This window comes from Benincasa hispida, chromosome 10 (assembly GCF_027475165.1).
Source record: "Benincasa hispida cultivar pf3 chromosome 10, pf3_genome.v1.1, whole genome shotgun sequence".
Taxonomy (NCBI): domain Eukaryota; kingdom Viridiplantae; phylum Streptophyta; class Magnoliopsida; order Cucurbitales; family Cucurbitaceae; genus Benincasa; species Benincasa hispida.
This window is the reverse complement of record NC_143487.1, coordinates 53,008,776-53,022,251: the sequence shown is the minus strand read 5'-3', so window position 1 is coordinate 53,022,251 and position 13,476 is coordinate 53,008,776. Positions and strand designations below refer to the sequence as shown.

The following is a 13,476-nucleotide window of genomic DNA, read 5'->3' as shown; positions in this document are numbered from 1 at the left end:
TCAGGTGTTGTCTAGGGTTCCAGAAGGTGTAGCCTAACATCCAACTGTTGTCCAAAGGTGTTCAGAAGCCTAGTTTCTTATCAGTACGAATTGGTAAGCTAAGTTTAAGACCAATAAGATGTTCTAAGATTATTCTAACCCAAACCATAAGATTCTTAGATGATTAATGAACTAGTTCAAGCTCGGGAGTTAAGAAGGAACCAGGGAAAACCAGGGAACTTGCCAGGAGAAGAAGGTTCCTAAAATTAAAACTGTGAGTGGTATTCTTTTAAAGGATTTTAAGTATATCCTTAGATTCTATGTTCTATTATAGCATAAGTAGCTTAAACAAGAATGAGAAAATAAGGTCGGGATAGTCAGAAGGTCATAAGGCTTAGTTCCTGAGTTTGTGGAGGAACCTCACGGGATGGTCAAGAGGCCTTGAGGCCTAGTTCCTAAGCTTGTAGAGAAAATCCTTATATGGAATGGTCGGAGGACTGGCAAGCCTAGATTCTTAGTCCTGTGCACATAGGAGACATAGCTATAATGAGATTATGATCAATGAGTTTGATTATCTATCGGGCGTGTAGGTAGAATAGAAAACAGACTCGTTCAAGATGAAGGTTTACGTAATAACCTCATGTTATGATATGTTCATATGTTTATAAGTTGAAAGAGATTCTTAATGATGTTGTCATTCACTCAGCGTAAGGCTCACACTCTTCTCTTATGTTTTCCTTTGCAGGTAGCAGAAGAGTCCGGGTTACTACAAGAAGTCGAGGTCTGCCACGAGCTAGAATGTTATTAATTAAGTTGTAATCGGGATGGACAAATCTTTGTAAAAACTCTAATGCAACTTGTATAAAGTGATAATTTTCAAATGAGATGTATTTTTCAATTGTTTCCTTGAATCCTGGTTTAACTTAAAAGAAATTTCGGACAATAAATATCTCAAAAGTGTGGTATCTGCTATCTTCACGCTTCCTTTTTGGGTTTTAGAGGTGAACTCGGGAGGGGGTGTGACATATATACTTTGTATAAGTTCTATAAACGAATAAGAAACTCAAATAGATTTCTTTCTGAAAAATATTCCCTACCATCTCCATATTGATGTTTTTTTCTTTATCAAAACGATCGTCCATTTAAACTCAAGCTAGCATCAGATTACTTCTTATCTCTATCATTAAATCAATAGACATTTTCTTTTTAACCCACAATTTCCTTCACTCTACATAGCGTATATACAATCATCGATAGGTGATTTGTGTATACAATCGTCAATCGGTGATTTAAAGCAACTCAAGGATTTATATGACCAGTAATTTTCCTAATATTTGACTCAAATCTTGCAAAATTCTACATGCTAATGTTATCATAATATATATTGATGAGTGCTAGATGCTTTGAAAGATAAAGGCTGGAAAAACAATTGAAGATGCTCAGAATGAATGATGGCTAGCCACATTGCACAGTAACCAAAACCCTATCAAACATCTCCATTATTACCAAAATTTAAATAAATAATGTAGCAGCAAAATTGTGATGGTCTCATAAAAAAAATGTCATAGTTCCTTCCACCCTACTTAACAAACAGAGATTTCCCTACATGTCTATCAGTCAACAAGCCTATTGAATAATGGTTTAGAGCTGAACGGCCTGCCTCTTCCCATAGTGAAACCTTTAGTTCCATCAGGCATTCTTGGACTCTTTGAAGTAAGTTTGGAAGATGCTTCACACAAAACCTGGCCACTCGTCTGCAGAGATGATGTAACTGGCAAGCTATAGCTACGGTCGAGATGGCTATGAATTCGTCCACGTCCCTTCCCACGTCCTCGACCCCAGCTTTTCTTAGATGATGTAGAGTTCTCTTCAGACTATAGCATAAAACAGATATTTCATGACACTTTTGACATTACAAATCATTTTGTAACACAATGTATACCAGCTATTGATCAATTAATACAAGAACAACAGAGCTTTCGGCAAAAAGTACGTACATTGCAATCAACAATCAGGTCACTGATATTTGGCAGCGAGGACTCTTCAACGGATACAGGAGATGGTGAATCATCATCATCCAAAATGCTATCAAATTCTGATTTTCGAGTCTTGAGAACAGACTTCGGCTATCCGTTTTTGCATTCAGATAGAAATAATAATTAGAGCGATTGAAAAAGCAGGCAAAGAGTAAACAAGACTACCGTTCACATCATCACATTACACTTACCGAGCGTCTGAGCATTAACCTAACTCGGAGTCCTTTCCTCCAGTTTCTCTCATCATTTAACTTCTCAACCTAGCAGGCACAAAAAAGAAGTGGAAAATACACAATAAAGAGATTTAATTACAAGCAACTCGATCTGTTATAGCTGTACAATGTATGCATACCGCTCTTTCAGCCAACTCTGGCGACTCGTATTCCACAAGTGCATGAAGCTTCAAACAAAGGAAGTAACAATGAGAATAATTTTGAGGATGAAGTGTCTTAGTTATGCATTATAGTAAGGCATGATTCACAATACCTTATTACTGATGAGCAATTCACCTTTAGAGCAGCAGGGATTTGAATCCGGGGGATGGCAGATTCGGATAGTCTTCACACTGGCCAGATATAACCAATGAATGATGCTCAATGAAAACAGTTTAACATCTAAATAGATACAATATGATAGAGCGATTATTTTGAATGAAACTACCTTCCGACCACACTAAATATTTTCTCCAGGTTGTGATGAGAGTGATTTTCAGGCAAATTCTCAGCAACAACTGAGCGGGACTGCAAATCAAACAACAAAATATTACTCGCTGTTCAGCTGAAGAGAAATGTTCTGCATCATTGGTACAATGGCTGATCTTACCAGCAATTCCTCTCTGTCCTTGTCTGTGAATGGAACCTTACGCCTAACTTTCTTACCATCAGCACTGACAACCTTTGTAAGACCGGATATAAGTTACGATAAAATCAAATCATTATTCACTAAGAGTAGAAAATGGAATGCTCTACTTAGGAACTTACAAGCCTTGAAGAGGAGCGGAGAGCTTGAACTATGAAACTGTTGTTGGTTGAGAGGGACTTCACTTTTTTCGTCGCCGAAAGAATAGAAATCGCAACTTCATAAATGGAAAAGAATTCAGTTTAAAGCATATCGAAAACTTGAATTAAAGCATCCATGTAATATATAGTCTTCAAAAGGCCATACCATAACCATCAGGATCTTTACTAATGTGCTTTGAAAGAGTCTCATTTGCAAGAAGACTCATGTCACTGAGCTGATATTCTACCTGTAAAAATTGAAATCATCCATAAGATGCTGAAAGTTCTCATTGAAAAAGCAACATTTTCTCACTCCACCTTCAACCTGATAAATCTTCAAAAATTATGTTGTTCAAAGTTTGGTAGGCTTGAGGTGAGTGTCATCTTGGTTAGATTTCAACTTTGAACAACATATATAGGATTATAGTCACATAGAACTTATGCACATCAAGTTTGCAAACTCTTGAGTAACAGACCGAGTTCAAAGCATTAAGAAAGAGATATCAAACACATAAAGAAGGAAACAAGGAGAAAACTATTAGACATAATGGGACTGTTCACATGTTGAAAGTACTAAAATGACATTTTCTTTTATTTACTAAACAGTAAGAAGCATAGATATAAAAGAAAACAAATGTTTTAGACAACTTTGAACAACATAAATGGGATTATAGTCATATAGAAACTAATAAGCACTGATACGGGTACGAGACACTAATACAACACGACACTGACACAGTGACATAACATTTTTTTTTTTAAATTTAGGACACTGACACAACAAGGACACATGTATTAAAACATACATTTTTTAAAATATATATCATTTTTAAACAAAAAGGAAATTCAAAGTCAATGAATTCATTCATTTCTATGCTTAAAAAATTAGTTTAATGTATTCTGCTCTCAAATTTTATTATTTTTGTCATATATATGTTGACTTAGCATATGTAAGTGTTTGATGCCATATCTACCAAATGTTGATCCTATTTTGACTTTCTTCAACTATACCTAACACATCTATTACACTAACAAGTGTCCAATACGTGTCCGACAATTGTCCAATGTCGGAGTGTCTAATTCGTGTCGACACGGTCATGCTAGCCAAATTATGGATATTATGATACTATTCAGATGTTCAAAGTCTTAAATTGGACATCTTAAATCATTAATTGATCCAAAAGCTTAAGTTAATAGGTGAAAGCAAATTTAATATTATTTCATCTAACACTGTCTCACACTAGATCACATAACCTCCTGGTTCACTTTCTTTAATACTATTTTAAATCACTAATTTAATACCATTTGACTTAAATGCTCAAGATGGGTGAAGACAAATTTAATATTATATCATCTAACACCTCTTCTCTTCACTTGTGAGCTTAAAATATGGGAAAGACCCAACAAGTGGAAATCAATATTAATTGGAGAAGAAATAGGGTTTGAACACAGGAACCCTAACACAAAGTATCTAAAATAGCATTTTCTATTATTTACAAATAGCAAGAAGCATAGACATAAAAGAAAAAAAATGTCGTAGACAATTCAAGATCCCCCAACAGCACAGCACAGGATGAACTTTCAGAAGGCAATGAAGGAAAAATGTAATGAAAGGGAATGAAAAAGAGGGTACCTGTTTGATGATTTTTTGCTGAATTTCTTCAGAACGGGCATGCTTAGAGAAATTAGGCAGCTGAATGTTGGGATTAGGGATCAAATAAGCAGGTTCTTGATCCCCAATAAAGAACCAATCTGAAGAAGCAGGACCCCCACCAAGAAAATGGAAATAAGGGTGAAAATAGCCGGTAACAGGCATCTGGGTGGTTTGCGTTCTAGGGAAAAACTCGGGCGCTTGAGCATTGAATCTGAAGGCCAAATTAGCAATGTTACTGTTGCTACTTCCATCGCCATCGCCATAGATAATTTCTTTTTTGACCTCCATTTCAGGGTTTTCACTCACTTTGTCTTCCGAATTCGGTTGCGCCATTCTTTAATCCCTTTTTTCTCCTGTGATTAATGGAAGTAGGGTTTGAGACGCAGGTGGGTTATTGAAATCTCTCAGTCTTTCTCTCTCTTTTTTCTCTCTCTGTGTGTATGATTTGCCCTGAAGTTTAGTAACTGAACTCTGGAAATCAAGCCACATTTCACGCCCAAATATATGCATCTGTGGATCCATTGAAAGGACGCTAGGATTTTGTGATAAAGGACCGTTGGTTTCGAGTTTGACCGGAGATTTCGAGGTGGGAATTTTAACCAAGTGGCCTTTCCTTCCCATTTTGCCTTCGAATTTTCCTCTTCTCTCTGCTTTGTTCTGCTCTGTTTTTCTCTTGCTTTCTAATGGCGTCTTCTTCTTACTCAAAAAATGTGGTGTACGATTTGTTTACAGAAAACCCATTTTTTATGAAAATGAATATTGAAAACCAATTGGTTTCATTGGTTTAAGAATATTTCAATGGTCATGGTTTTGGTGGAGAAATCATTATACAGAAATTGTCATTTTTTGCTAATTGAGTGACTAAAGGATAGCTTTTCATTGCATTGCTAAAAAGATAATCAACAACCTTTATTCTCATTTTACCCTTCAATTTTCTTTAAATGCCTTTTCTACCCCCACAACTCTTTTTTTTTTTTTTATTTCAACTAAATCAAAATTCTGTATCTAAATATTATTTTTCAAAAAAATTAAGATCCCATTGTATGCAGTTTTTTTGGAAGGAAAACTAACCTAATAAAAATTGTATGAGCAAGGTGTGAATTGTTTAGAAATCCCACTAAGTCATAGAAAATCTAAAACTATGAGATAAAAGTTTTTGTAGAATAACATTAAGTAAGATATAGAGTTAAGATCAATCTAATTCAACTAACATTGTATAATAACTCGGGTCAGAGGTTCGATCCTTACTTCACATATTGTAAAAAAAAATGTAAGATATAAAAATTGTATTCTGCTATTTTTATTCTATAAATTATATATTACTTTTTATGTGAACGAGATTTTTTAGTTTCTTAGGAGAATTTTATACTAATTAGAATTGTATTTTTAAATTAGTTTGTTTTGATTTTTATATCGGGGCGCTTGCAAAAAAGGTCCAAATACATCAATTAATTTCACAGCCCACATGTTTTTTGTTTGTAAAAATGGCAAAAACGAAGCCTAGCCCACATATAAAAGATGTAAAATGTTGTAGATGCTCTCACTATTGTTACAGACTTGATACACTACTACTACACTATTGATATACTTGGTTAATATGTTTGATATACTTGGTTAATATGTTTGATATACTTGATAATGATGCTCTTGGTTGATATATTTGATACTTTTCAATCATGCACTTGTTTATATTGTCAATAAACTTGATACATTTGACTGATATATTTAATATATTTGATAATGATGCATTTGATTGATAAACTATTGGTAAATTTGTCAATAATTCATTCGTTTATAAACTAGATACACTTCACTGATATACTTGATAATGATATACTGCACATTTTATTTTATAATAATGATATACTTGACTGATATATTGCTTATACACTTGATTGATATGTTGCTGATATATTTTATTGATATATAAACTTGATAATGATGCACTTAATTGAGCTAATGTACTTTGTAATGATACAATTAGATTTTTATATTAAAAAAAAAAAGGAATAGACCCCATCCCCAAACATTTCTCTTTCACCAACTAGCACTGTTTTATACCGTCTACCACCCGCCTGCTCCGCCTCCCTTGTTGCTCACTTCCATCGATGTCACACGTCTGGTCACTAGTGGCCGCTTTTCTCTCTATTTTTTCTCTCTCTCTATCAATTGATTGGTTAGGGAAAATATGGAATAAAAAATAACTAGAAATCTAGATTCAAAATTTTTGCCATATTTACAAAATATCAAATATAGTTGATACAGCTACAAAATAGCATGTTCAAATTTTCACCCATTGCAATTTTCCTTTTATATACGCTCTCGAGTTTGTGGATACATAATTAGATCAAATGATGAGAAAGATATATAATAATTTCCATAGATTTAAAAGAAAAAAAAAAGGTTGATTTTGCATAATTAGATTCTACCAAATATTTGGTACAAAATCTTTGAATCCATTGTTTGTTATAGTACCAAGATTTGATGGTGAAAAATATGAGAATTGTAATTTTTTTTTCTAAGGAAAAATTACAAGTTTGGGTTAGGTTGTATTTGATCTCGATTTTAGTAATGTTTTTGGTCCCTCCATCAAATTTTTCGTTAATTATTCCACGGAAGCTAGAGTGACAACATTTCTTAATTAAAATATATATTTATTTTTAAAAATAAAATTAATATATTTCATTTCCCCCTTTCTTTGTTGCTTATGAACAAACTATCTTAATTATATAATATTCATATAAATTTTTAGTTGTCTACATCTTTTTCACCCATAATTTCATGCATATTTTAGGCTAAATATATACTTTTGTATCAGGATGCAAAGACTATGTGAAACACTTGAACCACTACTAAAATATAGTGGCTGTTGTGATCATGGCCTAATTTTTTAAGCAGTAAACTTTAAATTCGTATAGCTATGGTTAGAATTAAACTCCTTTTTAAGTAAAATAGTTCAAATGGGTTTTTTCTTATCAAAATTTCATTCTATTAGCTATAAAGGTTTTTTTTTTTTTTTTTTTTGGAAAATATTACAAGTGATTTTCGACCAATAAAAAAATCAAGGTAAAATTATAATCAGGAGAGTTACCTAGTCTCAAACATTGACCTGGGACTGATACGAAATAGGCTTGGGAGAGTTTCTATAAATAAGGAAAAAGACGATTGGACCAGAGCCAGCCAACAAAGGCCCACCACGTTGCCATGAGCCCAGCTCAAGAGAGGCCAATCCGAATTGGCGATCTAGTATGAGACATCCCTAGAGGCCCACTCCAGCCCTTGAGCATCCGGTTTTCCAAATAGGAAAAGGAAATAGAATCTTAATCCTCAAAAGGACAAGGAAGACCCTTGAGCTACATTATAAATAGAGCATCACGACCCAATACAAGGTAAGCTCAACTCCTCTCTAAAAACTACTTGCTTTAACCTTTGTGCTAAGTTTTGATTTAAGCATTGAAGAGTCTATGGCAAGCTGAAAAGTACCTGAAAAGTGCTTTAATTGCCTTCAAACTTAGAGCTATTATTGCTAGTCGGTATTATTTAATGTGGTTGATTGATTTAAATTTCAGGAAACCGAATCATCAATGAAATTTAGGCTTTTTGGATGAAAATTAGTACAAATATCTAAATACAAGGACCTTAGGACCATCCAAGCAAAGAGAAATGAAGGAGCAAAATCAACAGGTGTTAAGCGTTAAAAAAACAGAGCAGCGTAAAGCTAGAGTATAGCTACACTACCCGGTATGCTGTAGACCAAATAACTAAAGAAAACAGGGCAGCGAAGGAGCAAAATCAACAAGTGTTAAGTGTTAAAAAAAAAAAAAAAAAAAACAAGGCAGTGTAAAGCTAGAGTGTAGCTAAACTACCTTGGTATGTTGCAGACCAAAGAACTAAAGAAAACAGACCAGCGTTGCAACGCTTCTGATAGTATCACAACGCTATGAATTGAAGTCGACTATTACTTACACCAGCATAGCAACACTATTCACAACATTGCAACTCTACAAGCGTTGCTTATAAAAGAGGTAACACCGTCTAATGAAAGGAGACCGATTTTGGGTGAAGTTTTGGTGAGCACACAACCTAGGGCAGAAAAAAATCATCTGGAAAAGAGAGTCCCAACTGGGGATCGACCTAGAATTAAATGGTGAAGGTCAAGAAGATCGAAACTATGATCTGATTACGGTTAAGGAATATCCATTCCTTGTTTCTTTATTTTCTTCATTCGTTCTTCTTCCATGATGATTTCTTTCTACTTAGAATTTGTTATTATTGAAATCATGTGTAGTTAAGCTCTGAATTATAGGGTGTTGTGAGATTTTTTAGTTTTCTTGAATGAATTTTTGACATTGTGAATGATTGATTCTTGATTGGATTCTAAATTATCTATTTTAATGTATTTGATTGACTGACCATTGATCATTTGATATTGGGCTAATTTCTCTGTTTGGGAAAGGGATTAATTTGGTGGACATGGTGTTTTAGATTGTTACTCATTGATGCATGATAACGATATCAAGAATAATAAGAAGTGTAATTGAAGGGTCTTAACGCAATGATGGTTTAAGCAATAGGAAGAAATTCAAACTTGATAATCTAGGGTTACAACAGATTAAGCTTGGAAAAGAATTTTCCAGATTTAGAACTTCTAGCCTCATCCAATCTCTACTAACCAATTGCATATTAACAACCATTTGGAATCTCTTAATGAAACAATACCCTGGAATTGAACTCCTCTTAATTGTCTTTTGTCTTTTTATTATTTGAATTTAACTTTTATTCTCAAATCAATTCAAATCAATTTTTGATCGCCTACACAAAATTTGTGAAGAACTACAATAACTAAGTTAAGGAAAAATTTATTCATGCTAGCCTCTAAGGATTATACCCTAATTTAACTGGGAATTAATTATTTTGATACGTACACTTATGGTGGTATCAAATTTTTGGCATTATTGTCGAGAACTAACGATAATAATTTTCCTAGGCTTAATATTGCTAAGAATTAAAATGATTTTAATTTGATTTTTTATCTTTTTTTATTTTTTTTTTAATTAAGTTGTTTGAGGATCTTGTGTATGTGATGAAATCGACGATCTGACCTTGTTCTTTTTTATCTAGAAATTGAACGAACTTTGAGAAGAATAAGGAAGAATTTGAAAGTCGAATTTGATGCCATGGGAGATCAATTAGGAGTTGTTAGGACTATTCAAGACTACTTCCAGCCAGTTATTCCTACATCTCAATCTAGAATTGCAGAGGCTCTAATAAATGCGAACAATTTTGAGTTAAAGCTTGGTCAGATTCAAGTGGCGAAAGATAGTGCATTAAGAGAAACTTCAAATGAAAATCTATACAAGCATGTTCGTTCTTTCTTGGAAATGTGGAATGGCAAAAATAAATGGAGTATCTGCTGATGTTACTTGCTTAAAATTATTTCCTTTTTCTATGCAGGAAAAAACAAAGGATTGGCTAGAGTCTCTTGTAGCTAGAAGCATAACTACGTGGGATAAAATGGCACGGGCTTTCCTCAACAAATTTTTTCCACTACTAAAGACCAATAGATTGAGGATGAAAATCAGAACATTCAGACAAATAGAGGATGAGTAGTTGTTTGAGGCATGAGAGCACTATAAGGAGTCGTTGCGAAAATGCCCTCAGCATGGATATCCTTATTGGATTCAAATCTAGTTGTTTTACAATAGATTGACCAGTATGACAATTGATATCTTGGATGTTGAAACAGATGGATCCATTTTTTCTAAGACTATCGATGCTATTCGACCACTGTTGAAGGATATGGTTGTCACAAGTTACAATTGACCATCGGAATGATCCACATCTAGAGTGGCAGGGCTCTACGAGCTAGATGAGGTAGGTGCACTAAAGGCACAAATGACTTCTTAAACTAACGCTATTAATCAATAGTCTACAGGAAATCAACCATCGATTGCGATGATGGCGGCGTGCAGTATGAATCCATCATGGGAGACCTTAAGTCGACTAATTTTATGCATAGAGCTAATCCATTAGGGCCATAACAAAATTTTCTCAATTTTCATTATATCAAGCACAACAACTCACCCATTATCATCCAAGTTTGCGTAATTATGAGAATTTTTCTTATGCTAACACTAAGAATACTTTGCAGGCTCCTCCAGGTTTTTCAGTTCTCAACCACGTGCTGAGAAGAAGCTATCTATGAAGATATGCTTAAAAAATTCATCACAGAATCGAGGAGTAGGACTAACTACTTGTAGAGTATCATGACGAGCCATGGGAAAGCTATTCAGAACATTGAAGTTCATATCATTCAGATGGCAACTACAATTAATGCCATGCAAATAGGCAAGCTCCTCAGTTGTACTGAGAAAAACTCCAAGGAATAATGCAAGATGATAACTAGTAGAAATACAAGTTATTAAAGTTCAAATTATTAAAACAATGGGAGAAAACGATGGTAAAATAGGCAATATTACGATTGAATGTGCCAAACTAAAAGAAAATTGCGATTGCTAATGCTTATCGCATAAAAATAGTTAAATTGTGTTACTCTGTGTAGGTACAATGCGGTGGCGCGTTTTGAGTTTGTGATCCAAGGGTACCTCAAAGATGATCGTATAAAGACCTTACATAAAGGCGATAGCATAATATAATGAAATATGATGGGACGTAAAGCTGATAACGGTCAAATCAGAAATTCAGTTGACGGTTGTTGAAGACCATAACATTGCAAATACATTGAACTTCCGGTGACTATTAGGTGGCGCAACAGGGTATGGAAATTAATGCTGCCCATCCATGCAATCATTAGTGAGAAGAACTGCTTTGCCTAGAAGTCTATAAATACCCAATGTTACCAAACCAAAAAAGGGGGCGAGAGGAGGTGAGACGAAGCCAAGGGAAGGGAATTCTTGAGAAGAAATTAATTTTCAGAGCGATCGAGAGATAGTCGGATACAACACGGAGGGGAGACACCCAACCCTTGCAAGAGCAAGAGTCTACAATTCGGGAAGGAATTAAAGTGATAAGAGTAGTGTAAAAAGCCAGAGGAAGCAAGACATTGCTTACTTGGCTTGATACTTCTTACACTATTTATTGTTTTGTACACAAACACTTTATTGCAAAAATGGAAACTTCATTTCAATTTATGACCAGTCTCTCCACACCATGCATGAGTTAAATTTGTGATTGAGTTGAGAAGTACTTAGCTAACATGACTTAAGCTATGCACTTTATGCGATCATTTTGTCTTATGTAAGCTTCATTCATCATTTGGAGTACTTGAGAGAGTAGTTTAAAGACAGAATCTAGGCTTGAAAGAGTCGGATTAGATCGCATAAACAAGAGTAGAGACTTAGAAATAAGTTCTATCTATTATATTCCATACACATTGCATGCATTCTAGAAATAGGAAATGTGGTATTATGCATTGAGAAATGTAATGCCTAATATTTGTGTATAGTATGATCGCATGACTTGTACAATATCTTAAGAAATGCTAGCTAAATCTCTTCTCAACCCCTTCATCGCATACTTGTTACAACACTACCCTTTCATCGCTGTGCATTTAATTCCATCATATTAGAAAATCTAAGTTAAATCACCATCTACTTCTTAATCACCAGCGCAATAGGAACAGAGAGTCCGTTGCATATCTATTTAGTAGTCTCTGTGTTCGACCCTGAACTTACCAGAACCCTAAGAAGGCTTATACTTGGGCTTTGTTAGGAAAACTTGCATGATCATCGCATCCTTTCATCGCATGATAAATCAATGTATTACAAGGCAATAACTCTAAGGAGCGGGAGGAATGTAAGTTGACGTAACAGTGGTTAATGAAAATGGATAGGATGTTGGAGAACCTGCAATGGACAACAAAGAAAAAAAAGTCTGAGGAGAATGCTGAGGAGGAGGTGATGGATGTACCTGTACCATCGGTTCAACGGAGTATTTTTTACCCTAAACCTATTGTTCCTAATAATATTCCTTATCCTCAGTGTTTTAGGAAAAAGAAAGTGAATGACCAATTTTCAAAGTTTTTAGAAATTTTTAAGAAGCTTCACTTAAATATTCCTTTTGTAGATGCCTTGGATCAAATGTCGAACTATACAAAGTTTATGAAGGACATATTATCAAAGAAGAAGAAATTTGAAAAATATGAGACAGTGAGCTTAACAGAAGAGTGTAGTGTCATTCTGCAGAAGAAGCTACCTAAAAAATTTAAGGACCCCAAGAGTTTCACAATTCCTTGCACCATAGGGAACTTGACGGTAAATAAAGCTCTGTGCGATTTGGGAGCCTCAATAAATCTGATGTCATTATATTTATATAAGAAGCTGGATATAGTGGAAGTACAACCGATGACTATATCACTGCAACTAGCATATCATTCTCTTACTTATCCTCAGGGTGTAGTAAAGGATGTGCTAGTTAAAGTTGATAAGTTCATCTCCTCGACGAATTTTGTTGTGTTGGACATGGAGGAAAATGCAAAAGTTCTCATCATCCTGGTATGACTGTTTTTGGCCACAGGTAGAGCTTTGATAGATGTCTAGGAAGGTAAGCTTACACTTAGAGTAAATGACGAAGAGGTAAACGTTAGCATTTTTCGATCTCTAAAGTATGGTAGATTTTGACAATATTTGTTATAGAATAGATGTTATGGATAGAAATGTGGCTAAGTTTAGGGAGTTAGTCTTATCTATTGATCAGTTGAGTCAGAGCATGTTACATTATGAAATGGATAAAATAGACCTTTTAGATGAAGATGTTCCTTTCTATACTGAATGTTTGGATTATCTGCATG

At 34.5% G+C, this 13,476-nt stretch overlaps 1 protein-coding gene across 1 annotated transcript; it reads right to left on the bottom strand.

Moving 5' to 3' along the window:
• Positions 1 to 1,451: 1,451 nt before the first annotated feature.
• On the bottom strand, positions 1,452 to 5,522 carry LARP6C (RNA-binding protein). The gene is made up of 10 exons (XM_039044624.2): positions 4,647 to 5,522; positions 3,180 to 3,261; positions 2,996 to 3,090; positions 2,838 to 2,909; positions 2,676 to 2,755; positions 2,502 to 2,580; positions 2,368 to 2,415; positions 2,207 to 2,275; positions 1,977 to 2,105; positions 1,452 to 1,853 (listed from the first exon to the last, which is right to left on the bottom strand). The coding sequence occupies exons 1-10, from the start codon at positions 4,998 to 5,000 to the stop codon at positions 1,593 to 1,595; spliced, it is 1,269 nt and encodes a 422-aa protein (XP_038900552.1). The 5' UTR covers positions 5,001 to 5,522; the 3' UTR covers positions 1,452 to 1,592.
• Between the last annotated feature and the right edge of the window lie 7,954 nt (positions 5,523 to 13,476).